The 27,921-nt window shown below is 36.6% G+C and overlaps 1 protein-coding gene across 9 annotated transcripts in view; it reads left to right on the top strand.

Annotated features, from left to right (window-relative positions):
- Nucleotides 1–27,921, top strand: part of CEP128 (centrosomal protein 128) — a 396,639-nt gene that overhangs the window by 128,162 nt on the left and 240,556 nt on the right. For all 9 annotated transcript variants that reach the window (XM_034642093.1, XM_034642096.1, XM_034642091.1 and 6 more), the window contains 3 exons: nt 2,935–3,585; nt 8,379–8,543; nt 23,400–23,576. In XM_034642093.1, coding sequence (XP_034497984.1) covers nt 2,935–3,585; nt 8,379–8,543; nt 23,400–23,576 — 993 coding nt within the window. The remainder of the gene's footprint in view (nt 1–2,934; nt 3,586–8,378; nt 8,544–23,399; nt 23,577–27,921) is intronic.

Here is a 27,921-nt window from a genome sequence, read left to right as displayed (position 1 = left end):
GAGAGGGAAGTAGGAAACTTAGCTGAAAAAAAAATGAGGTGAAAAACAAGCCTGATTTCTCAGGCCCCTTTCAAGTGCTTCTGCTTAAGCATTCCTGGCCAGACAAAGGGGATCCAAATCTATTGTTTTGAGTTCCCTCAAGATAAAGCCTCTTCAACTGAGGGCCCCTGGGAATGTCCAGGATATTGAGGTGGCAGTTAAGACACTGTCATTTTCAGACTCAGAGACAGTGTCTAGACAATCTTGGACTGTGACTACTCGCCAAGCAATTAAACAAAAAGCAAATAGAACTTACTTATTTTTTAGTATCTATATTGCCAAAGAAATTGCAAACTTGACTAACATAGTCTGCGACTGTCCACTCTAAGGCTGACACCTTTGTCATGAATTGATGTGATGCTTGGAATACTGAAATTGAGGGCAAAACCTGGAAAATTGTAAAGTAGCAGTGCCTGAGTTTTGAAGGACTCTTCCTGAAGTGCTCCATCTCTGGTGTTCCTGTTGTGTGAGAAAAATAAATACCTTTACTGTTTAAACCAACGTTAGGAAGATAATACAGTATTTTGCGATCGAAGATGTTTTACCTGCTAGAGCTTCATATTGAAAATATCATCCTTATCTTCAGGGCTGCATGGAAATCTTTTAACTCCTGGACCCAGGCCTGTGTTATCTGTTCCAAACATTAATCACTGTCTTGAAGCCACCTCTCCTCGTTCTCAGGCTCCTCTCGTATTATTCTTATAGCCAAGACTAGATTCTCTCAGTTTCTGTCTTCTCTAGTATGGTAAGTAGAGTGACCACCCAGAGATGACTCACCCTAATTCCTGGAGCCTGTGAACGTGATGAGAGATCACTCTCATGCTTATGTTATATGGTAGAGTTGACCTTTAGATAAGGAAATTATCTTGGTGGGCCTAATCTGATCACAGGAGTCCTTAAAAGCATAGAAATTTTTCTGGCTGTTGAGAGAAGAGGAGGTCGGAGGATTCGAAACACAGGAAGGATTATTGTGGTGTTACTGGCTTCAGATTCTGAGGGGTCCATGAGCCAAGGAGTGTGGGTGGCCTTAGAAACTCAGAGCAACCCCTGGCCCAAAGCTAGCAAGGAAATAGGGACCAGAGTGTTAAGTGCATGGAACTAAATTGTGTCAACAACATGGATAAACTGGGAAGTGGATTTTCCCCCAAAGCCTCCAAGTAAGAGCCCAGGTCAGCTGATACCTGGACTTTAGCCTTAGGAAACCCTGGGCACAAGTCCTCTCCTGGACTTGGGATCTGTGGAAACAGGGAGATAACAAATGATATTGTTTTAAGCCATTACGTTTGTGGGGATTTGTTACACTGCAATAGAAAAATAATACATCTATCCTTAGACTTACCTATATTTCTAGCCGTTTTTCCTGCCTTTCAAAGTAAACTCTTTCCTCTGTGGCCCTGAGTCTTTTCAGTTCAGGGGCATTGCTTTCTCAATTATACCTGCTCTTCACAGATCTGATTACTGTTTTACATGAATACCTCCCTGGGATTATGGCTTCTCCTTTGACTTGAATCCTCTGCCCATTTTTTTTTCCCCCTCTTTCCCACTAGTCTTCAACACAATCCTGTGATGTAGGTGCTATTATTATCTTTATAAAGATAAATAATTTCCTTGAGGCCCTAGGATGACTTATGACTGGATTGAGAATCACATTCAGTTTTCTGTGGTCAGAGCTCAACTGCTTAACCACCTCCTTTTATTATTTCTCATGCTGGCTTCATGCTATTTTTCCCTGCTAAAACTGACAGGGTTTTGAGGAAACTGTTTTTTGGAGTGATTGACTCATTGTAGTATATCTTGAATTGTTTCATACTAAAGTATAAAATATAAAGTGTAAAAACTGCCTTGTAAGTATTTGCATTTTTACTCACTATTTCTAATTCTGAAATGAGAATCTTAATTTTCTTTTTTCTGGGTTTAAGCCATGGCAGGCTACCGTAAGCGGAGATGGAGATTGTTCTTGGTGCCAGTATTGTGATTCTAGCTTCCTTAGCTGCTGGCTTTTTCATTGCACTGGGAGGTGATGAGGATGAGAAGGGTAGTTCTTGGCCTCCCTCAGTGTCAGCCTTCACCCTGCAGAGAGGCTGGCAGAGGGTGATGGACATCTGGTCCCTTGTCTTTTCTCTTATGTCCCTTCCCCAGCTATCCTAATCTTAATCTTATTTCCCCTTTTGGGGCTTCAAGACTTCTAGTTACATACTGGTGTATTTCCTGTCCCTACTGACTTTATTTATTAATAATGATTGATTGTACCATATAACCTTTCTTAGATTGCATGCTTCCCTGTATTGTCTTCCTTATCTATTTTGAAGTTTCTCCTTTTTAAAAGTGTGTAATTGAAATGCAAAGAACTGTTATTTTTTTTTTTAAGATTTTATTTATTTATTCGACAGAGATAGAGACAGCCAGCGAGAGAGGGAACACAAGCAGGGGGAGTGGGAGAGGAAGAAGCAGGCTCATAGCGGAGGAGCCTGATGTGGGGCTCGATCCCATAACGCTGGGATCACGCCCTGAGCCGAAGGCAGACGCTTAACCGCTGTGCCACCCAGGCGCCCCAAGAACTGTTATTTTAAGTAACATTATATTATTTCAACCTCTGGTAAATTATAATGGGAATCTTTTTCTCCATTCTTTTGCTAAATTTTATCCTACATTTAAATAATTATTTATAATCAAGGATTGATATGTGTTGGTGATCAAAATCTGCAACGTATTATTTCAGTGTGTGCTACTTCAGGGTAATTGTATTTTTCTTTTTCTAGCCTGAAAACTATTTTTCATTAAAAAATGGAAAAAATACAAAATACTATTTTATGGATTTTTTTCTCCTTGTGTATTAAACTTTATTTTCTGACAGTCTGATGGATTTTACAGTGATTTTTTTTTTTAATCTGATAGATTCTAAAAGAAAAGGATGAATTGAAAAGCCAGCTTTATACAGCGTTACAACAAATAGAGAATCTTCGAAAGGAATTGAACGATGTCTTAACCAAGCGAGCCCTTCAAGAGGAGGAGCTTCACTGTAAGGAGCAGAAACTAAGTGACGTTAAGGCTCATCAAGTTGACCTTGAACTAGAAGTCAAGGATTCCCTGGACACTATCCAAAGGCTAGAAAGTGAATTGAAGCATCAGAGTAAGATTCAAAGCCAGATGAAAGTCGAGAAAGCTCACCTGGAAGAAGAAATCACAGAGCTAAAAAAGAGCCAGGCCAGGGACAAAGCCCAACTTCTTGAGATGCAAGAGGCCGTCAAGAACTTGAGTGCCATCCGGGCAGATCTCGCTAATAAATTGGCTGAGGAACAGAGAGCCAGGAAAGAGGTGCTTAAGAACCTTGCTGACCTCAAGACACAGGCAAAATCCAGAGATGAAGAAACAGCTACGATCATTACACAGTTAAAGCTAGAACGAGACGTTCACCAGAGGGAGCTGGAAGATCTCACATCGTCATTGCAAAGTGTGAAAACGAAACATGAGCAGAACATCCAGGAGCTGATGAAGCACTTTAAAAAAGAAAAGAGTGAGGCTGAGAATCATATTAGGACACTGAAGGTACCTGCGCTGAATTATCCTGATGATACTGAAGGAATTTTTCTGGTGGCTTATGAGGTTAATAAGGCGTAAACTTCTAGAGATCATTCTGTATTCCTAAGCACTGAAGGGAAGATAAAACTAACAGTAAAGAGGCTTATTCATGCCTGTTCGGCGAGGTTGAAATGAGTTATAGCAGCCACCTGGGAGCACCTATTTCAGAGCACTGAAGCCCTTTAAAAAGAACGTTTAGCTATTTTGGGAGTTCAGGAAAGGCAGAGGTGGCAGTAAGTTGTGGACCTGAAACGTGCCCTCTTTCAACATTTGTGACCTCCTAAAATGTAAAAGGCAAAGACTTGTCAAGGCCATAGAAGTATAACCACAGTCCTTATTAGTATGGTAACTAAAGTGGATCAGCTTACGAGCTGTGTAAACCCAAGGCTTTGAGCTTTACCCTTTCTTTTCCAAATCATAGTTGGCCTGGGTAAATGAGTAATTGAGATCTTGCATTTGGGGAAATGTTTCTAGGGTCTTCTGGCATTAGCATTATCCCCATGCAGGGGAATTATTTTATAACATGTTTGTCAGGAGTGTGATAAGTCTGTCCCTCCTTCCTGCTTTAGTTTTCTTCCATAGTACTTATCATCATATGATATAGATTCCATATTACTTGTTTTTTAGTCTCCCTTTATTAGAATGAAAACTCCATGAGGACTGGGATTTGAATCTGTTGTGTTTATAGCTGTATCTCCAGTGCCTAGAACAGTTCCTGGAACACTGTAGATATCCGTTGAATAGGTGAATAAATAGATAAGTCTTCAAAGTTTAATTATAATTTTTTTTCAAAATTCCTTGAAATACAGCTACCATAAAAATGCTTATGATGAAAGATGAAATTATAATGAAATAGCTGACATTCCTAGAATGCTTTCAGCTATTTTTTGAATTCTCCCCAGTTCCATATAGCCTACTGGCAATACTGGCTTTGGGGTTACTAATTGGGGTGGGCAGAGCAGAATGGAGGTTGGGGGAATAGGCAAGAGGCCCTTCCTATATTTCATTTAACCTAAGACACCATCAGTTATAAGACTCATCATTATGTACTACTAAGAAAAAAAAAATACTTCCTTCTGAAAACATAACATACTGTCAGCTTCAAGACAACATCCCAAGACAGAGATGGTAAAATGTGGGAAAATATGTCTTAATATTGATGAAATATGGCATAATAGTCTGTCAGAGTTGATGAGGACATAAACAAAAGTAGAACCAGAGATATGGAGAAGAGCTAATCTTAAAGAAAGTAAAATATATGTCATATGTTGATTGATTGTGACAATAATAGTAGACATTTTTTTCCAGCACTTAATTCATGCCAGTCTTACTATCAGAACTTTACATGCATTAACCATTTAATCCTCACATGATCCCTGCAGATTGTATGGTATTTTTTCTCTAAAGAGGAAATTGAGGCATGGAAAGTTAACTGTCCAAGGTCTTAGAGCTGGAAGGTAGCGGAGACAGGGTTTGAACCTAGGTAGTCAAGTGCCTGCGGTGTTTTTAACTGCACTTCTGTAGTTGAAAAGGTTTAGAATCAAGGATGACTAGGCACAGACATGGGTGACTAGGTGACTAATGAGGGCGCTTGTCAAGGGAGATAATGCAGACAGAAGAACAGATTTGGAGAGAAGAGTGGTAATTCCAGTTTTTGAGTTTTTTTTGTTTTTTGTTGTTTTGGGGGTTTTTTGTTAGTTTTTAGCGTGTCGAGTTAGGTGGAAAGGAACAGAAGCTTAAGCATGAAAGTCTAGGCGGAGCAGTTTTTAGTACATAACGGGTTAGACATTGAGGAGGAAAGTAAGATTAAATTTGAATATTTGGGATCCAGTGACCCATTGGTGGTAGTTGAGGTCATGGGATTTTAATGAGATCATGTAGGGAGAAAGAAGAGGCTGAAACTCTAGAACACTGATGTTTAAGGGAAGTACTGAGAAAAAGGTTCTAGCAGATAAGAATAAAGGACCCAGGAGAGACAGAAGGGAACAGGAAAAGAATGGTGTCTTGGAAACCTAGGCAAGTCAAGAGTGTCAAATGTGGCAGACAGGTTAAAAGAAGAACTAAAATCGTGTTCACTCCATTTGTCAGAGATGGCAAGGGAAGGTCTGTGAGGAAATGTGAGGGGTTGGATCAGAACAGAGTGGATAGTATTCAACAGGAGATGGGGCGGTTTCCCCCATCCTTTCTTTAGGAAGTGCTTTGTATTCATACGTAGTGAAATGACAGAAAAGCTTTGAGAAATTACCTGTATGTAAAGAATATATAACTTAAAAGTACTAGATATTTTGAAATTTTTAGGCTTTTTTTTTTTTTTTTTTTTAATTTGGAAGACAGAAATAGGGGAGGGGTGTTTCAACCACTCTTTAATGTGGTACAAAAACATCGTAAGAGCTTAAAAGGAGAGCCAGAGATTGTGAGTACTTTCACTGTAAACTGAATGAGTTGCCCATAAGGAACAATCCCTACCTCATGCTATTTCACTAACATAATCCTATACTTATTTATATTAATTAAAAGGAGTTGATAATAATGGTCATCACAGATGACTTAGTGTACTGAATTTTGTACAAGAGGACTTTGGACAAGTAGCTCTATAAATGTTCTATTTCTTTGTCTTTTGGCTTCACCTTTATCACTTTTTCTGGGTCTAATAAATGCTGATATGTTACCCATATTTTTTCTCTGTACGAATTATATGTGCTCCCCATCTAGAACTAGTCTTCTTAGCGTATATTTAAATTTAAATATAAAATATTTTAATTAAATATTCTACCTACTATTAATACTTGAAAGATATTGGGTTATCACCTCATTATGATTTCAACAGAAATCATTGGGAAGAGGTTTTTTTTGTTTTTTTTTTTAATCAAAAAACCAAGGATTTGAGCTCTGTACTTTTGCTACTTGCTGGCTATATGATCTTTGTCAAGTTATTTAACCTTTTTTCATCTCATCGATAAAATGGGACTAGTAATGTCTTTATCACAGGGTTTTTGTGAGTATAGCATCATTTTGTAAAGTTAGAGTGAAATGTAAATGTACTAAGAAAACCACAAGAAGTAAGTTCTTAGTCAAATTTAGGCATTGGCCTGCAGGTAAATGTTTTAAAATAGGCTCTCCGGAGGGGTAAAGAGGGAAACCCTGATTTGTAGCATTTGCCCAGTTCAGTGTTGTATCTAGATCCCATTTGATTTCAGGCTATCAAAGAAGACAGCATCAGAGAGGGACAGTGTTGGGAAGAGATGAGCACAGCTGGTTCTTAAGGCTCCCTGAGCCAACTCCAGTTCGCCCCTGGCCTTAGGGGCAACGAACCTTCTGTACCCAAGAGTTTCATTAGCCATAAAGAAAAGGCAAAGCATTCTATTGAAACTTAAAATCATAATTGAGCAATTTTTCTGATGAGAGACTTTATTTTGTAATTTTGTTTTTGGGTTGTGAAAACAGGATTCCTCATTAAAAATCAATTCCTTTGTTAATTTAAAATGGCATCCAGTCTTAGGTGAATTTTGTGAGGTGAACATAATACAGATTTTGTCTAAAGCTGACAAAACTTCCTCTCAGGAAATTGATTCCAGTGATTGAATTCCTACATACCTGATTACACACATACAATGCACTTGTAAAAAGAAAAGAAACATATATTTTAGAAATTAAAACATGCATTTTAAGCAGATCATAGGTAGTTGCTTACAAGCTGTTAGTAACTGGTAGGTGTGACCAGTTAACATTGCCAAGTTGTACCCAGCTGCTTTTTACAAATGATTAACGTACCTTCCTAAAGGCAGTGTGGTGGAGTAGTTGAAAGCCTGGACGTTAGAATTCCTGGGTTCAAATCCTAGCTCTGAAGTTACTCATTACATATCCTGGGGCAAGTTATTAGTGTCTCTGGGATTCAGCCTCACAAAAGGAGGAAGTACTAGTAGTACCTCTTTGGTTGGGTGGTTGTGAGGACACAATGAGGAAAAACTATACAAAGGTCTGAGAGCAGTGCCTGACACATAGTAAGTGTTTGCACCGTTGTTATTTTAAAAGTTTTAAAATTCACATACCTGGCAAATCTTTACTGAATCCTCATTTTTTCTTAAAGTTGATTCAGGTTATATTTAAAAAAAAAAAAGAAGAAAAAACCAGGTACTTTATTACAGTCTTGGTACAGAAATAATAATCACTGGTAAACTCCTTTTCAAGTTCAGTTACTTGTAGTTTCTTGGATGCTACAATTCATAATCCTTTCAGCCTTACTGGGTGGGATCAGTGATTTTGTTGTACTGAAAGTACACAGTTTCATAAAACCCAGGAGAGAAGTTGAACAGGAATGTCGTAAAGCCCCTTTTATACAGGAGGAAACTGATCAGTCAGTACTGGGTCATAGTATTTCCCTTTTGGGACACTTCTCTCACAACCCCTTTCCTTCTCAGCAGAGTTGGGGTGCCCACTTTGGGTTGGCACAGTATTTGCTTCTGCCTTCGTTAAGCACTTCTCATTCATTGTTGTAGAATCAGTAGCTGCATCTAGCAATTTACTGTTCATATTTGCTATCTCAGCACCTAGTACAGTACCTTTCACTGAGTAAGTGCTCAGTGAGCACTAAGGAGTGATCGAATAAATGCAAGGAGGATTTCCTTTCCTTTGTGTGTATGTTATGTACAGATGCTTAGAGCAAAATCTTGAAGTTTTGCCCACTGATAAAATGTGTAGTTTGTTTGGTGTACAATTTGGCTGTGGCCAGTGGACTTTTTCTTTTCTCCTCTTTTTCTCAGGCAGAAAGCATAGAAGATAAGAATACAGCTAAAGTCCATCGTTGTCAGCTAGAGAAGGTGAAATCACAGTGTGACAGGCTGACAGAGGAATTAACCCAGAATGAAAGTGAGAACAGAAAACTGAAGCTCAAATATGAGGCTTTGAAGGACCAGCTAGAAGAAAAGGTAAAAATATGAATGAATTCAAATTTTAAAGACTTATTCAGATTTCTTCCAGTATTTCTTCTAGAATATATTTTATGCAATGTTTTTTTAGAGAGAGAGTGCGCATCCACAAATGGGGGTGGGGAGGGGCAGAGGGAGAGGAAGAGAGAGAAAGAGAATCTGAAGCAGCCTCCATGCTCATGATCATGAAGCCCGATGTGGGGCTTGATCTCGGGACTGTGAGACCATGACCTGAGCCGAAATCAAGAATTGGTCGCTTGATCAACTGAGCCACCCAGGTGCCCCTATTTTATGTATTAATAAATACTAATTGTAGTCTTTCATAGGAAAGTTATATTGGTGCCACACAAAAAATGATAGTTTATTAGAATGCTGGATTTTTGTTCTTTCAACCAACTATTAACCTTCTACTACACTTGATTTTTAAATTTCTTCTGGATCTTAAAATAGGAATTCAGAGGCAAGGTAGCAAAGAAAGGAATTCTGGTTAATTGAGGACCTGCTGTATGTGAGGTATTTATGCCAGCTGATTTATATATGTGTGCTTATTCAATTCTCACAATTCTTTGGGTTAGATTTATTGATCCCTTTTAACCTATGAGGAAACTGAGGCTCACAATAAATACTGTAATAGTTAAGTGCTCACTATGTGCAAGGCACTTTTAATGCTTATAGTAATTTTATGAAATCGATAACTATTATGCTCATTTTTGCAGTTGCAGAGACTGAAGCTTAAGAAGGTTGGTAAACTTGGAACATTCCTAGCAGGCTTACTGCTTTCCTTTCAGTAGATGTGTGAATTTATTTTGAATATCTGCTATATATCAGGCATTGGGTAGAATACCAGGGACTTTGAGAGAGTCACTACTTTTGTGGCAAAAGTCAACTAGGAATAGAAGACAGAATATTTTTCTTCTGCTAACTTCCTTTTTGGAAGATTATAAAAGGAAGACTATAAAAAGGATTTATAGTTTAGTATGATAAAAGTCAAATGTAAAGATGATCATTGAAGTACTTAATGTTAGTAGGATAAGACAACATAGACAGGGCCAAATGAGTCCTGTATTTGATAAGGTTACATGTATGAGGAAGGTGCCACCACTGGGTGGGGTATCATAAAATGCTTCACACACCTCTAGGACAAAACTTCCTAACCGCTTTACTGATCTTTTCCTCTTTATGTTTTCTGAAAAATTCACTATATTTTATAGGTATATATTTTTTACCTTTCTAGTAATTGTCAAAATCAAGGAAATAAGATATAAGTTTGTTGTTTATGATTAAACATGCTAAATTACGTTGCTAAATTTAGGCCTACAATCCTGACAACTGCTGCAATTTAGTTCTCATGTCATGCTTTGTTTTGAGTGTGTCCAGTATTCACACATATTTACTGTATCTGTTGCCAGGGTATAGTTGCTGTGGAGATAATGCTAGATTTTCCAACTTTTCCATAATTAAAATTCTAGCCAGAAGAGTATATTAACGTGTTTTATACTTACGTATTTGCATTTAAGAAATAGTGGTGAAAATTTCTTATGTTGGGATGTCAGTTTACCTTGTTCTGCTTAAAATAAATGTTTCTTCACTGATTCTATTTGTGATGTTCTAGATATATACGTGTTATCACACGTTCATATAAATGGAGCGTTCACCTTATGACAGAGTTTCAGGAGTTAATGATTGTATTCCATGGCTATGTATTGAGCATCCAGTATGTGTCAGGCCTTGTGTTGGGTGCGGAGGATTGGGTAGAGATAAGACACGGGTCTGCAACTGAATGTTCTAGCCAGATCATGAAAACAAAATCGCTTTCAGCTGTTAAAACTGTATAGTCGAGTCTTGACAATGTGTGCTAATGCAGAGAAAAGATGTTTCTGGAGTCTAAACTGATAAATAATCTTAAAGATATAATAATCTTAAACACACAAACATAAATATATGTGGCTAATATGCTTGCTTTTCTTTAAGATCTATTTTTTGTGTACGTGATTATTACGTACTTTGGATTCACTTAGCTGTTCATGTTGATCTGTGCCTTAGTATATGGTTACCTATGAATCAAAATTTTGTTGGGTCCCACCGTCTCTACATAGGGCTCTTCTCTCCGAGAGGTGGCATAGCATTAGTGGCTATGGGCAGAACGTTGAGTGTAAATCATTTTCTGGCTGTATTATGGTTTTAAGCCAATTGCTTAAAACTCAAAGCCTCAGTTTTATCATCTTTAAAAAGGTATGATGATACCTCTATTATAGAATTAAATGTGAAAAAATACATAAAGTACCTGGCAGAGTAACCGATATCTAATAAGCTATCAATTAGTAAATGCCATTATTTTGTTATTGTTGTGTTTCCAAATAAATGCTGATTAGTGGTTCAACCAAGCAATCAACCAATTGATTGACTGCCTCTGGTCCGTCTAATAATGTTAGGTAGTGAAGGGCCAGGGAACTGGGAGTAAGAATTATTGAAGAACTATGCATATTGGAAGTTTAGAACCAGACTGTGTTGAATCAGTTCAGACAGATGACCCACAAAGGAGGATCCCTTGTGAAAAGAGCTGGCAGTTCTATTAGCAAGTGATATTGAAGGCATGTGTTAAGCAAACCAAACAAGTGGGCAGTTTTATAATTATGTTTTCCATTTGAGGACAGGAGCCAAATCTTGATTGTTTTTGCATCTCCAAGATCAGGCACAGAGCCAGATACACAGTAGGTAGTTTGTAAGTAAATTCTGGAGAAAGAGGTGTGTGTGTGTATACATACATACATGCTCGCACATATGTGTAATATGTAGATAAAAAATATGGATAACCTATGGGTATATGTACATTCAGTATGTTTGTGTGTGTGTGTGTGTGTGTGTGTGTGTGTGTGTGTGTGGGAGGGCAGACTGCGGAAAATAAAAACAAGAAAACAAGACGAAAATGTATTTTCAGTGAAAAAAAAAAAGCCCCCATGACTTGTAGCCCAAAGATTACTATGTAAGCAATGCAATGGACTTGATAAATGGGGCCTTATGGATTGAAGGGGTTTCAAATGTGATTCTGCTGTAATCAAAAGGGAAGCCTTTCTTGTTTACCTAACACAGCATTATTCTCGCATGCCCATCTTAGTGGCGTAAGTGGCACTTCCCCTCTTTTTAAAATGTCTTGCTACTTTTTTGATGGCTTACTTTAGGTCTTTGTTTCTTGTCATGTTATTACTTGGTAACCTAAGAAATGTTAAAATTGCATCAAAATTCATATAAAGCCATGAGCATCAGCAGCCTGAATCAGCAGTAGAAGATTGCTGTTAGTATATATGTACAGAATAACTAACTTTAGCATATTTTCCTCATGTATTTCAGTGGTGATATGCAGTAATAAAATGCATTTTTTCCAACATCTGATTTTCCTCTAACATCAAATGTTATTTTGCAATTTTACATGACAAAGAGCACAAGTATTGTGCAACCCACAGAANGACAGCCAGCGAGAGAGGGAACACAAGCAGGGGGAGTGGGAGAGGAAGAAGCAGGCTCATAGCAGAAGAGCCTGATGTGGGGCTATCCCGTAACGCCGGGATCACGCCCTGAGCCGAAGGCAGACGCTTAACCGCTGTGCCACCCAGGCGCCCCTAAAGTTTTATTAACTTTTTACTGGGAAAAACCCTCTCATGCAATGTTAGATAGAACTTTGTAGTGTCATTGAAATTTATTATTCCTTTTGCTTAAAATTTTAAAGAAAAATATTTGATTTCTTCTTTTGTTCTAAAAGGATCTTATTAATATTAATTTTTTAATTCTTCTGGCATTTACCTGGAAACTCATAATGCTGTTTGTTTTATCAGAAATATATTTTTATTGGTTTCACTGGAATCTGAATCATCAAAAGAGTTAGCATATAATTAAGCCATTTTTGCTCAGCAAGTCAGCATCAAAGTTTACATAGTGAAGATTTTAAATGTCTTATCTATACAGACCTATATCTGATCCAACTTTAAAAAATTTTATTAAAGTAGGTATGAGTTTAATGATACTGGCCATCTTTGTGGAGCTTTCCAAGTAATTTTGTAGTATAAGTATTAAACATTGTTTTTAATTTTGAGCATGTTTACATGATATTTTAGATGTAAATATGGTGTCTAAATTTAAGAGAATATTAGTTTGTAGATTATTCTGTTTATGTCTATTCTCCTGAACCTTATGTTTTGGAAGTATGGCTGTTTTATGAAAAAATGTATACAATATTTTGGGCAGGTATTTTTATAAGCAGTGAGAAAAATGGCATAAAAAATGATAGTAATGTTCTGAGATTGTTTTCCTATGTCCAATGTAGACATAATAAAGACATTACTTTTCAGATATTAGAGAAAGTAATTTTATTGATTATATTCACTTTTATAAATTCTGAAATTATGTTTAGAAAAATATTTTCTTCTTTAACAGGGAACATTTAAAATTATAAAACCGATTTTCATTTGGATAATGCAGGGTACTTTATATGGAAGGTTTAAAAACTCACCTGTGATCTTACCACCTAATTCTCTTGCATTCGAGTTCTGGTGAAATTCTTTTCGGGGTTCTTTTCTACACACACAGATACACAGATCCCATTTGGGATCATTCGCCATGCACAGCTTTGTGTTCTGAATTCGCCTGTGTCCGTGAACGTTTTTCAAAATCAAATTTATTTGACACCCAATATTTTACCAATGAATATGGCATTGTCTTTATGAGTACATTACTGTGTCTTTTCTATTTTAAAATTATAGATCAAGTAATTTCTGTCCTATATGATCCAGTACTTTCCATATTTGGAGCTTTCATTTGTATTTGTTACTGATTTAATTCTAAGCAGAACTTTGCAGACAGGCTTCTTGCTACTAGATATCCAGACCTGGAGGAAGCCAGAGGTATCCATGCTCCTCATTTTGCTTTTCGCCTTTAATCCACCCGTAATCACAACCATATGTAGAACTTCCCCCATTATGAGAGATGCTGTCACAGGGTACGCATACCTTGTGGTTATAACTAGTCATGGCAGTGTTGGATGATTCTTCAGTAGTTTGTTTTTCTGCCCCACAAAAAAATCTATGTGCTGGCTTTTATTTTTAATAAGCAGTGTCTCAGTGTTTACAAGATTGCACTGGAATATTGTGCAAAGGTGGTGTTTCCCAAAACATTTGGCGTCAGTGTAATTCTGAAATATAAAAGAACCTTAAACAATATTAACCCTCCACCACCACCTTTTATAGATGAAGCAGGTCTGGCCCAAAGAGTTAATAGACTTGCCCAAGTGCTCCCAGTTGTCCATTTGGTAGAATGGATAGAGGAATCAAGTTTACCAATTCAATTTTTTTCCTGTTGTACCAGAATCTATAAGAACCAGTATATAGATTATATAGGTTATCTGGGATTCTTAATTAACTAGCTCATATAATTAATTATTGCTAATTTATGTAGTATACTGAATTCTCTCAGGACTTTTTTTCTATTATTCATTCAGGAGATGAGAAACTGTGATGACACAATTAGGAGACACCTTAAGGCCTCAGATTTTGTAACATCCAAGGCTATAGTGGTTTATAGGAACCTGTGTTGAGTAGATCAGGATTCACACACATGTATTTTTGTTCCTTCTCATGAAATGCTTTATTCAAATTATTTGTGAAGTGACACCTAGCAACATATTTTAAATCTATGATTGTATTGGATAAAAACACTTAAGGGAGATATTTTTCTTACACAAAATATGGATCTTTGAAAAATGGTAATTCTCATTTGCAAAAGTAACAATGATGCCCATTTTTACAGATGGTGGAAACTGAGGTTGAGAGTATAATACAGTGAGTTGCCCAACATTGCTTAGCTTGTGGTGGAAACAGGATATGAGCACAAATTCCTTTTATTTTTTTCCCTTTATTGACTGCCAGTAAAATGACTCACATTTATATCTTTTCATTGAAATCATAGTGTTGAATTTAAATTTAGGGTTATTATATTCAACAGATTACCATATACTCTTTTATTTTTTAGCTTGACACCAATTTTGGAAAAGAAGTCATCAGATCAGTGATTTTGTTAGAAAAGTCTAATTAAAACCTGATATTGCCACATAAAATATATCTGTGGCAGGAAAAAATGAATCAGTGTTGTTTAATTTTGTGTTTTGGTTCTAATCTGACCATCTGTTTAGGATTGGTACTTTTCATCATGTGGAAAAATATATATGATTGTCAGCTGTCTATTCTATAAAGTATTCACTACTTTGCAAAATCACAGTTCTGTATTTTTTTTACTAAGAACTCCTTGTAGCAGGCAGAATTCTCTGATTTTAATTTTTTTTTTTCCCAGAACCGCAAGAAAGAAATAGAAGCAAATGAGCTGTTGACTTCTTTCATTTACTTTAGTGTTTAGTGTTTATACTTTAGGCCATTTTTAGGCAGGACTTATTCTTTCTTTGGTGCTTCATCTATTTTAAATATTGTGAGTAGAATAAAGAGAATAAAGCTGTAGCTACCATGTATTAATTTGGAGGCAAATTTAAACCAGATACTCTAAATAAACACTGACTAAGATGTTATGAGTAATTTCCTGTGAGATTGTGGTTATCTTAAAAAAAAAGCAATGAAGATTATAAGATGCTCAAATTAAAGGTAAAATTATAAATTTTGTATTTGTTATTATAAAGTGCTTTTAATTGAACCACTTGTAGTCATTAAGTCCAGATTAGTCCTTGACTTTTACAGAGAGTTGGCTGAAATATCAGAGTACTTACCATGTATGAAACACTAGGCCAGATTTTAAGAAACAGGTTTAGAATGCAAAGGTGAAGTGACTATGCATTGATGGGGGGTGGGGGACAGTTATACATAGAGCTGTGGCAGAGGACGGGGCTAGAAATAAAGGCTGTATAAAAGTACATGTGGTCTTTACTTTCCAAAATGGAACATAAGTGTGGAGAAGTCATTTTCAAACTCTGTTCCTTGGCAGTGACTTTTCTACTGACTATTTACAATCAAAGAGGTTGATTTTAAATGAATGTAATGAATGAGGTCAAAGTTTACATCTTTATCATCCCTGATTTGGACTTGATTTGAGAAGCATGGCATTTAATCCTTAATTCATCAAGTGGTTGAAAACTACAAGGGCTTGAAAGGAAAGTAGTCTTCTTGGATACTTTCCTTTAAAATCCTGTACTGTTAGTTTGATTTCATTTAATTTTGAAATTGTGAGTGATACCCATAGTGTAGGAGTTAGGCTAAATAATGGTACACGCAGTTGCTTGTGGTGTGGAAAGCCAAGGGAAATAGGTTGCATGAAGTGTTCTATATTGTATCTGTTTCAGTGCTTTGTCAGGAGTTAGGTAGTCCTAGCTTGCTTGCTTTGGTAGACCCTAAAAGGGAACATAGAATGAATGTCCAGGTCTGTTATAAGTGAGGTTTTGTTCTTCTTCTTCTTTTTTTTTAATCGCAATTTAAAGTGACTCTCTCCATTTTGTCATTTAATGTCAAATGAGCAATATTCTGTAAATTTTAGGAAAACAACCAGAAGGTACTCATTGTTTACATAAGTTATATTATTCAGAAATTTGTTCTTAAACATTTTTTCCCATATTCTTTCATAAGAATAAACACATGCTTAAGTATCTTTTAAGGAAAAAAAAAGAGAAGAAATGCTTATGGTTTTTAAAGACACTGTAAGCTTATAAACATTTCTCTGGTGATGAATGATACATTTTTTTCTTTTGAAAATTAAACAATGTTCGTTCCAAATGCATAATTTGAAACTCTAGTTGTTTGTTTCCTCGTCCATATTTTGTTTCAGAAATAGAAATGCATCAAAAGTGGCTGATTTTAAATAACAGCGTTATTTCTGTTTCCTAGCATTAGACTTAAGAGAAATACATAATAATTGCAAAATGGTCCTAAAACTTAATGAATGCATAAAATACCCTTTAGCGGTATTTTTGTTTCCAACTTTGAATATTAATTTCTAGGAATGTATCCAATACATATCCTGACACCTTTCTGATTATGCTGCCAATGATCTTTGTATTACTCAATATTCTCCTAGAAAAAGATAGTAAAACGCCTGAGGCAAGAATAATTTCCTTAAGTGGGGTTAGAAGTTTAAATCTGAATTTGCATTTTTTTTGGTTTCTGTTTTATGGATAACTTTCCTGCGCCTGCCTAAGACTAGGTTATGGATTGGAAAATCTTTCATACCCCAATTTTAATGTGTATCAAATCATATATCCAGTGTTCTTATTATGCCTGACTTTTTTTCTACTAGCTCTACTGTTTTACTGATGCTCTTATTTCTTATTCTTAGCGAACTATTAATTGTAACTTCTTCCCCTTCTTTGAAGGAAATAGTGTAAAGCATCTACTTACAGAGGAGAAAAAAGAGTATATCTAACCCACAAAATACTAGCCCTTCTATTTTAGGAAATCTTCTAGTAGGAATTACCGTGTTCTTTTGCTTATTAAATACATATAAAGAACCATGTCATTCACTCACACGTGGATCCGTACTTAATTCATTAGCAGATCTTACTGGTTCTATCCTTAAAACTTACTCTGCATCTGATTATTTCTTACTACTGGCAGTGCCCTAGCTCTTGTGACATCAACTGGCCTTGCCGTTTACAATAACCTGTTACTGACAAGATGATCGCCCTCAATGAGTTTACTGATTAATTTATTGCAAAAGCAAACTTACAGAAACACAAGAAGTCATTTGAGTTCGGAGATTCTCTTTTTTTCATTGCCATATAGTCGGGGTCTATTCTGCTTGGCCCATAGAGCATATGCAAAAAATGCTCACAGAACGAATGGAACAAAAAAGGGTATATATGTTTCAGAAAGACTTATGGATTGACTGCTATGTGAGACACTCTGCTAGATACTGGGATGTTTAAATAAAGAATAAGATCTCTACCCAATAGGAATTCAGCCTGGTAAGGAGACAGACATAAAAGACACACAAAGTAGTAGGAACCCTAGGGGAAGCTCCTATAAAGTGCCTTGGGGGCAAGAGAAGGGGCAGATATTCCTATTATTCTTAAGAGCTCAAGCTATCTGTTGTTATAATATCTGTGTGGATGAGGAAGGAAATGCATGTTATTGCACTTTTATAATGGGTAAAAAATTCAGTTTATGACCTTCCCTTGCCCTCTTTGTTCCTGAGTAGTGTTGGGTTCACTGAGGGCAAACGATATACATAGATTGGATACATGAAGACTTTTTCAAACTGGTCTGAACTGTTGATTTTGGAAGTGCTGCTTTGTTTTTTTGTTTGTTTTATTTTTAAATACCAGTCTGAACATTTAATATATAGCCATACTTTGAATTTAAAAAATGCAGCATCATATAAAATCTTGTATTTTAAAGAAATGAGTTTGCAAAAAGTAGTTACAGTGTGACCAAGACTTAATGTTTTATTTGTTTATTTATTATGCTTCCTGTTTTGTAAGACAGTTTGAACTGCAGAGTGGTAATTTTCTAGATTAAACTCTTTTCAGATACCCTGTAATATCCACAGTAGATCCTTCTCTTTTAGTTGTTCTGCAGTTTCTGCCTTGGTTGGCATTTCACCGTAACTTAACTTCCTTGTAGCTGAGTCAACTCAGCTGTTGGCATAAGTAATGTGAGCTTTCTTTAGAGAGTTAGATAAATGGCTTCCAGACAGATCCAATTTTTGTTCAGGGTAGTTTCATAATTTGCCTTGTAATGCTAGTGTCCTGGATTTAAGGCTTAGGCATAGCAGTTATCTTGAGTTACAGAAATATTCTTTCTCAAAACTTTTTAGGTGATATGTGCTGGCCTATAGTTTCAACATGCCATGCTTCCAATAACTTTGAATTACATTGTGTTTGTTTTAACCCCAGCCTTTAATATAATTTGATCTCTTTCTGCCTCTCATCCTATCTTTCCCGCACCCACTGCTGATGTATTAAAGATGGCCTGGGGGCTGAAATATTGTCATATTTGCTTATTCAAGTGAGTTTTTAATAAAGGAACAACAGTAGCTTTGTAATTAATGATTTATTTAAGCATACTGTGCTTTATTTGCTAAAATCTTTCTTTTAAGGTATGTGAAGAACTGTTTTCATGTCCCATAATAACCGTATCAGAAATAAAGTGGCTCTTCTGGAACTCTTAAGACGTTGAAGGAATCTCATAAACTTTTGCCAGAGAGATAACGTTTTGGACATGCTCTAGTTTTATTGAAGTTCTATTTCTGTTAAGATTGTGTCTCCTTATAATCTTTATAGCCTTTGGTAAAGTGAATGTTCTGAGTTGTAAAGAGCGTGCTGCAACATAAATATATAATTAGAGGAACATTTCTCATACTTTGAATTACAGGTCCGTTGATGAAGCCAGTCAACATTGTATGTGTGCACATATGTGTGTTTGATGAGATTGTAAGCAGTTTTTTTTTCTATTTACTTTAGACACAAATGTGAACAGTGTAGGCATTTCCTGTCCTGAAATGGAAGCTTCATAAAATCTTTGCTCTCTTAACAGTGGAACTGTACCTTGCTTACTGTGTGATTAGTATACATTTTGACTAAAAAATGCCAAGATTAGTTTTTATGTGTACATAGGGTACATCTCCAGTTTAGATGGATAGCCCCTAAAAGTTTAGCCATGTTATGCATGCTTGATGGGTTTTTTTTCCTCTCTCTCTCTCTCTTTTTTTTTTTTTTTTTTGTGGTTTGTTCTGAATTTCCCAATATGTCACATATTTCCTTTGTAACTATGTTCATTCGGAAGTATTTTTTTGTTATTCTTTCTACTTTAAGGCTGTATTAGTCCCCACATAACCTGCTGATAACTTTCCTGAGTTTTTCACATTGGCTTTCTAAATTCCAATTTTAAGAACCCAACTTATCTGGCATTTTAATAGAGAGCACTTAGGAGCCAGGGGACTAAAGTTATGGGTTATGGCCTCTTTAACTTCAGTCCAGTTATTTAGTCTGTCTGAACTTTGATTTCCTCATTTGTGTAATTTACGGTTGAGTTTGTTCTCTAAGGTTCTTTCTCAAACTCAGTCGTGGTCTAGGATATCTTTCTTTTTGGATCATGTAGACTGCTATAGTCAGCTTCATCTGTATCTATCTCTTTAACCCCATCCTCTCCCGCACAGAGAAGCTCCTTTTATGTTCCCAAGACCCAGACATTTGTGTCCATTCATGCTGAAACATTGAAGTTTGACTTCATTCAATGGACTTCAAGTCCACTGAATATGGACTTCCGTATTTCCAGAAGTCCAACACCCTAACCATTGTGCTACAAACCACTTTTCCATATTTCTAAATAGCCTCTAAAGTGCCTTGAGTTACCTCTAGTTCTATAGAAATATGATGGCATTTGGTTAATCTTGTTGTAGAATTACTTCTTCTGAATTCACTAGAGAACCAGGGAATAGTCATCATAGTGCCTAAATATTTTCATTTCCCCTTATTAATCCATATACCCTCAAATCAGACAGGATGATTGGATTAATGTCAGCCAGTTTCCCACTTCTCCCTCAGAATTAGCTGTGCTTGTTCCATGTGTAGAGCTGTTTCTGAAACATGGTAGTTGGACCTATTGATCTCAGAGGTCCATGTGAGTTCATAGTTCTGTGAGCTTTACTTCAAAGGGAGGTTGGTTGGACATGGCTTGCGGCCTATCTCATAGAAGATAGCAGAGTGAATAATGAAGTTTTCAGTCTTTGCTGAAGAGATTGAATTATAGAGCCTTTTCTGACAGTATCAACATTTTTAGGAATATCAAAATATAGAATTAGTTTTATATTCTTATTTTTTTTAAAAGATTTTATTCATTTATTTGACAGAGAGACAGCCAGCGAGAGAGGGAACACAAGCAGGGGGAGTGGGAGAGGAAGAAGCAGGCTCCCAGCAGAGGAGCCTGATGTGGGGCTTGATCCCAGGACTCCGGGATCACGCCCTGAGCCAAAGGCAGATGCTTAACAACTGAGCCACCCAGGTGCCCCTAGTTTTGTATTCTTAAAAAGTGATAGTGGATAGAAGAAAGCTGGCTCTGAGGGAAATGAGAAAAGAAAGAACAGTTAGAACATCATTGTGAATTACCTGGGTTTAGAATATCAACAGTTGTCCTCTAAATACTTCAGTAACCCCAGTTGAGTATTTTCTTTAATAATATCACACCAGTGAGAATACAGCTGCAGTCTGGAGCTCTATGTATGCATAGAAGGAACCTCCAAGCACACCTCAATAGCTTCTGAGTTTATATAGGTCTGCATGGTCATTGATGAAGTGATCTTTCCAGTGTTTGAGTCTTTGAAAAATTTTAAATCACTATTCAACAAAGTTTGGGAGTTTAAAGATGATTATAAGCATGTTTTGCAGTCTCCTGAAATTAGCAGTTTATTGAGGGAGGCTGGTGCAAAAACAATTATATTACAGCTTGATACATTTTTTTTTTAAACTGTGATATACATAATATGCTCTGGGAACATTCTGCTTTGGGAAATCGGTAAAGAAAGGAGACTAAGTCTTGAAGGATAAAATTTGAAGGACAGGAAGTATAGGTGGTACTTACATAGCCAACAGTACAGGAGTGAGTATCCTCACCTAGGGACTTGACAGGAGGGTTGCTTTCTAGTAAGTAAGCTTTAAAATCATCAAATGTTCAGAGCCAAGATGTTAATTTTTCAGAAAGGCTCCTAGATGAGAGCAAGAGTTTGAAGATATCAATATCTCTAAAGAGATGCCTTATCAATCAGGAGGAAGAGTTTGGGCAGAAACTGTGAACAAAGGAGAAAGTTAGGGAGATGTACTTCAGTTTCCATCCAAACACTGCCCAGGAGAATGAGAAACACTTATTGTGGTTTGTAAATCCCTGATGTGTCGATGGACACGCCAGGCTGCCATTAGCGTGATGCCATTCATAAATTGTTTCATAAAACAAACTCCCCTCGCTCCAGTTTCCTATTCATTAAGCAACATTCTGATTATAATTTGCCTTCCCATCCAGATTGGCCTGCAGGGAGAAAATGTACTGGTTATGCTGAACATTCTGATCCATATGGTAGTTATGGCTCTCATTGTAAACTGATGTAGTTAATTGAGTGGCATTCTAGTTTGTACGTTAGTCTCTTGTGAGCTTAAAGATGACTCCACTCAGAGTACCAAAAGGAAAAGAAGATCCAGTTCCTAAGTTTACAAAGCTGAGGTACAAGACCGGAAGGATGTAGTCATCAGGATAAATGCTGTGTCTTAGCTACCAGCCCCATTTTCAAATCGTGCAGCTTCAGGCAGTGTTGTACACATTAGATGTGGTTGGAGAGACATATGAAGGCATATTTGAGAAGCTGCAAGTAGTTGATATATGAGAGAGTGGGAAGGAGGGAGGTGTGAAGCTGGAGGGAAGGGTAGAAGACAGTTTGTGAAAGGACTCTCTTTTGGGCAGAGGGTGTTTCATTCATTTTTTTTTAAAGTAATTTGAGTTGAAAGGAAATATGATTCTGCTAAAATGTTATCTTTCCTTTCATGATTAACTTTCCTTGAGCGGATGGATCTCTTTGTTATTTTAATTTCAAGCTGGGGTTTTTGACCACATAATCTTCCTGCTTGTGTTACTAGGGTAGGTAAAGAATGATCAGATTACTGTGTAATGAGTGAAAGCAAAGGTAGCCAGCCACCATGACTTTTGGGGCCATTGTTTATACTTACAATTCTAGTGGTTCTGTTACTCTCTTTCAGGTCTTTGCTACACCACTAGAATTTCTCTAGTAATGAAGTTGTGCATTCATGATTGAGACTTACTTTGCCTAGAGGGGTGCCCCCAAGTCTTTGTAATCTCTTAAAGGATTCTTAGAAACCTCTTTTCTGGGGTGTCGGGGTGGCTCAGTCATTAAGGGTCTGCCTTCAGCTCAGGGCGTGATCCCAGGGTCCTGGGATCGAGCCCTGCATCGGGCTCCCTGCTCCGCCGGGACCCTGCTTCTTCCTCTCCCACTCCCCCTGCTTGTGTTCCCTCTCTCTCTGGCTGTCTCTCTCTCTGTCGAATAAATAAAATCTTAAAAAAAAAATAAAAAAGAAACCTCTTTTCATTAAATATATTTGCTTACTTGAGAAGTACCTCCCTTTGCTTTTATCAAATTTACATGACTCAAAGCGTTTATGCAGTATGACTGTATTTGAAAACTTAGACATTTTAAAAACTGTGTTTTGGGACACCTAGGTAGCGCAGTCGTTAGGCGTCTGCCTTCGGCTCAGGGCGTGATCCCGGTTCTCTGGGATTGAGCCCCACATCAGACTCCTCCGCTAGGAGTCTGCTTCTTCCTCTCCCACTCTCCCTGCCTGTGTTCCCTCTCACTGGCTGTCTGTCTCTGTCAAATAAATAAATAAAATCTTAAAAAAAAAAAACAAACCAAAAAAACTGTTTTGATGAGATAAAGTAGTAATAGGTATTTTTTTCTGAAATGAAGAAACTAACATCTTATTTTATATTTTATTTTTTCTAGTGTTTCACTAATATTTATTGAAAACTCAAAGTCTGCTCGTGGCATCAGCTTTTACTCTCCAGTCCATTAATGGCATTATGTTATTAAAATGTAAAGGATTTTTTTTAAACTTCATTTTCTTTTGGTTACAGAATTACTTTAATTTTCTTCGCCAAGTATCCACTCACTCAGTGCCCTCAGTGCCCTCTTTCTGAATTCTCTTTAACTTGACCTCAGTTGATGAGTAGGCAAAACGTTTGATTTTAGTGAAGTGAGGAGACTGACCGAGTCAGATCTGTTTTCTACTACACTCCTTTGAGTTGGCTGTACAGATATTATAAGTGTTTCTTGCCTTTACTTAATAATTAACTTCTGTTTTTCTTATCGATGTTTTAGGAAAAGCATATAAGCAATGAAGAAGAGCACTTAAGGAGGATGGAAGAGGCCAGATTGCAGCTCAAGGATCAACTTCTTTGCCTGGAGACTGAACAGGAATCCATTCTTGGTGTCATAGGAAAGGAAATTGATGCAGCTTGTAAAACATTCTCCAGGGACTCGATGGAGAAATTGAAAGTAATTATGAGTTCTCATTGTGCCTTTCAGTTATTGTGCCTTTCAGTTTGTTTCCTAATATATAATTATAATAAGATTTTAATGCATAGTTATATGGTAGTCACATTTTTATTCTGGAAAGTTTTATGAAACAAAATAACATCTTGGACTCTTTAGAAGGCGATACTGTATCTATTGCACAGTCCTCGGAGAAAAAGTGTTCTGTTAATTCATTGAATTGCTTCTATCTCACTCTGTAAAAGAAAATGTCTTATGTGAGAGAGGCAGCAGTTCTGACGAAAAAAATATCCTTGGAGTCAAGAGGCCTGGGTTTTCGTTATCACAGGCCATTTTTTTGTTGTTAGTGTATTAATGGCTAACGTCTATTGAGTACTAGTTGTATTACAGGTACCGTGGTAGCTATGGTGTAGGATTCTCTCCCGTATCCCTTAACACTACCCTGTCCTTTAGGTGCTCTGATTAAATTCATTTTAGACAAGAGAAAGCATGGCTTGGGGAGGTTAAGTAATTTGCCCCTGGCCGTGTATCTAGTTAAATGCTAGAACCAGGACTTTTAGACCTTGGGAGTCTAACCCTGGGAGCCCTGTGCTATTTGCCTTCCCTGTTTAGACAAACTATATTCGAGTTTTTCTTTTTTTTTTTTTTAATCTTTTAAAGATTTTTTTTTTTTTTTTATTTGTCAGAGAGAGAGAGATTGAGAGAGCGCGCAAGCACAAGCAGGGGGAGTGGCAGGCAGAGCAGGCAGAGAGAGAAGCAGGCTCCCTGCTGAGCAAGGAGCCCAATGCGGGACTCCATCCCAACATGACCTGAGCCAAAGACAGCCACTTAACCAAATGAGCCACTCAGGCGTCCCTCGAATTTTTCTATCTTTAAAATAGAATATTGCTCTTCAATTTATAGTTCTAATGAAATGATAAATAAAAACGGGAATTGATCATGAATGTTTTTAATTCCTTGAAGGCGAACACCTCCTTCAGTCTAGGTCATAGTACTGCTGTGTTGCGTTGTGTTGCTTTGATACAGTAGGACCATAACACTTAGCATTTAGCCATCATTTACCCTGTGTTTATTTCATGTGATGAGATGGCAGGACTCAAATTATAGTGTCGTGCCCAAGAGCTTCTTAGTTTTTAATACTTTCCAGGTGTTTCTTCTTTTTATTTTGTCATTTATCTTTTTCCTCATATAAAATGATCTTCTCTTTTTGTTTTTTGTGCTTTCTCCTCTTTTTTCTGCTCTTCCTTCTTATCCATTTCCTTCTTTTTTTTTTTTTCTTATGTGATGTTTTAAAGAAAATAGAACTATATTTCTACGCTTGCAGTGGAAGGTATCTTAGGATTCACCCTTAACAGTAATATTTCAATGGATAGAATTTGGTGGAGTTGATGGAATTTTTACAATATGTATTCCTTTCTACATTTTTAAAAAGGCTCAGATGTCATTTTGAGAGGACTTTGAGCCAAATATGAGAAGTAATTGGCTTTAGAGGAAAAACTCTTTCAGTTTTGTTATAGGACCTTTTGTAATGATGGTTTATTCTATTTCCTGCCTGCTGCTGCTTTTTTTACTTAAGACTTGTCATGGTTACCCATATTTAAAGGATGTGTGGCCTTAAGATCCCAATTTCATCTAAAAGAAGCACATATTAACAATGAAATATTTATTCTATATTTAAGTATTTGTGTCAGGATGGCTTATTTTGAATCAGATAGAGATGGAGAAATGGTATCATTTGGATCATGCTATAAGATACATAAACATTGTTATGGGCAATTACAGTCTAAAGCATAGTGGGTAGATAGCAGATTGCTTAAATATTTTATTTCTTTTTGAGGCACAAATTATCCTTCCAACATATTCCAAAAAGCAATCTATTTTTTAATAGGCTTTCAGGAATGGAGTGATTTTGGTAATGGGTCTTTACACCTCTGCCCCTAGAGAAAGACTGATTCAATCCAAGTGATGGGTGGAAAGTAAATCTAAAAGAATGGAAATTCTATTAAGTTTTTTGTTGTTGTTTTGTTTAGAGTACTTTTTTCATTGTGGGTCTCTTTCTGTTAGTAACCTCTGTTGTTACCTTCCTGTAAACTTGGGGAAAAAAATAATTACCAAAGAATATAACATTTGCTCTCACCTCAAATAAACCACCCAAGGTGTTGTTAAAATAAAATTGATTCTATGCTTTATAGTTCAGAGATCTAAGGGAGAGTGGTGGTCCTTATAAAATGTTTTAGAAAATGGAGTAATTCCAATTATTCTTTGTCATTTGTTGATTTTGATATATTGCTGATGAAATTTTTAGCTATTTTATGTAGAGAGTGACAGCTATAGTATGAATTGGGTAATAGATATGTAACAAATGAGCCTGAGAAAAGTCTTTGGGAATATTGATATTATTTCTAATTACCTTTTTCTTTCTCCAGCCACCATATTTATTCCTTATTCCACTTTAGTAACTGCATGTAGTGTTTGAAAACTTAAGGACAAACACTTAATAAGCCACCACTATTATAAAACAATTAGGAGAGTGTCTGAATTAAAGTTACATCATATTCACAGACCAGTCTTTGATAATTGAAGAGCTTTTCTCCTAACACTTGGTCTGAGTATTCACTCATTTGTAGAGCATAAAGAGAATAAGCTTTGGATCAAGACAGATATGGGCTTAAATTGCATCTCTCCAAATTGCTAATGTATGTCATTGGACAAGTTATGCAATTTCTCTTCTAAGAATTCATGTCCCATTTATAAGTTGGCTTATTTTGAGGATAAAGTAGAATAAGATATCTAAGGTGCATATTATGGAGTGAAATATCTTATACTAGTGAATACTCAACTCATGCTAGCTATCATTATTATGTAGTACCTTTTATTGGTCGTATATTCATATATATTTGAATATTTATCTATATATCTCTTTTCTTTTAACTTTTTAAAAAAGATTTTATTTACTTTAGAGATAGGGAGAGTGAGTGGTAGGGGAGGGGCAGAGGGAGAAGCAGACTCCCTGCTGAGCAGGGATCCCGACCTGGGGCTCAATGCCAGGACTCTGGGATCATGACTTGAGCCAAAGGCAGACACCTGACTGGCTGAGCCACCCAGGCCCCCCTGTTTCTTTTAACTTTTCATGACAAATTGTTGTTATAGTGCTCTTGTCACAATAGACCTTGAAGTCTATTTCCTGGTGATGACATCTTTATATGCAGTTAGTAGTAATAATACTGTTCTATGTGCCAGGCACTGTGCTAACCCTCATTTTATTTGGCCTTATGAAGCAGTGTCCCTACTTTATAGATGATAATCTGCAGCTTAAATTAAGTCACACCACTTGTAAGTGGACAAGGCTGTTCTCTTAAACACTAAACTATGTATAAATTTGTGAAAAAAATCACAAAATATGAACATTGCTTATACTCCTATCAAATTATTTTAGACTTTAATCTTGAATACTCGATCTTAGGTCACTGAAGTTTTAATTGAAACTATGACACAGATGAATGGAAAAGAACAATAATAACATATAATCAGTGAGAATCAGTGACAAATGGATGCTTACAAATAGCAGAGTTCGAAGAGGAAGAAAACAGTATGAACTAGAGGCAGGATTTCAGTGAAGTCAGGGAGGCATGAGCGTTGGATGAGGTTTGAATATGAGGAAAGTGGAGGAGAGAAAAGTTGAATATGAGAATACAGCACTCTTGTTTATGGCATATGGCCGGCATCATTATGTATTCATCATGTGTCCAAATGAATTACCTAATGATATTCCTTAGGGGAGTGATGTGCACACACATCAGGAAGTATGGAAATATTTAAGAATAGAAATAGACATCTCTTGCAAAAGGATAGGGTATTTTTAAACAGAAAATTTCTAGAGAGGAGACCTGTAAAAATATCACAGGTAGCACCTGTTTCAAAGAAAGTAGGAACTGAGAAAAAATTTTGCATTTACAATCATGAAGTCATTGGCAGCCTTTGAGCACTGTTTTATTGGTAATAAGACAGAACCAGATGGCAAGGGATTTTATAAATGCATTGATGTGAAGGAAATCAGGGCAGCTGGTATAGACAACCTATTTATTGTAGGATTTTGTTACCATCGTGAAATATAAAGCAATGTTTGCACAAAGTCATGTTGATTAGTTTCTGTCAGTTCTATACAACCATTAATGAGACAAAATGGCCCTCATAGTATGAAATTAAAGAAGGATAAATGAGACAAAGAATTAAGTTTCCATGTAATGACATCTAACCCACTGTGAAATATATTACGTGGAACAAGATTGAGGCCAAGAAACCAACAAAAATGAAGTACACTGGTTTAATTGAGGCTGCTTGCCAGAAC

Source organism: Ailuropoda melanoleuca, chromosome 14 (assembly GCF_002007445.2).
Source record: "Ailuropoda melanoleuca isolate Jingjing chromosome 14, ASM200744v2, whole genome shotgun sequence".
NCBI classification, from domain to species: domain Eukaryota; kingdom Metazoa; phylum Chordata; class Mammalia; order Carnivora; family Ursidae; genus Ailuropoda; species Ailuropoda melanoleuca.
The sequence above is the reverse complement of the archived record's forward strand: the minus strand, read 5'-3'. Positions and strand labels throughout refer to the sequence as shown.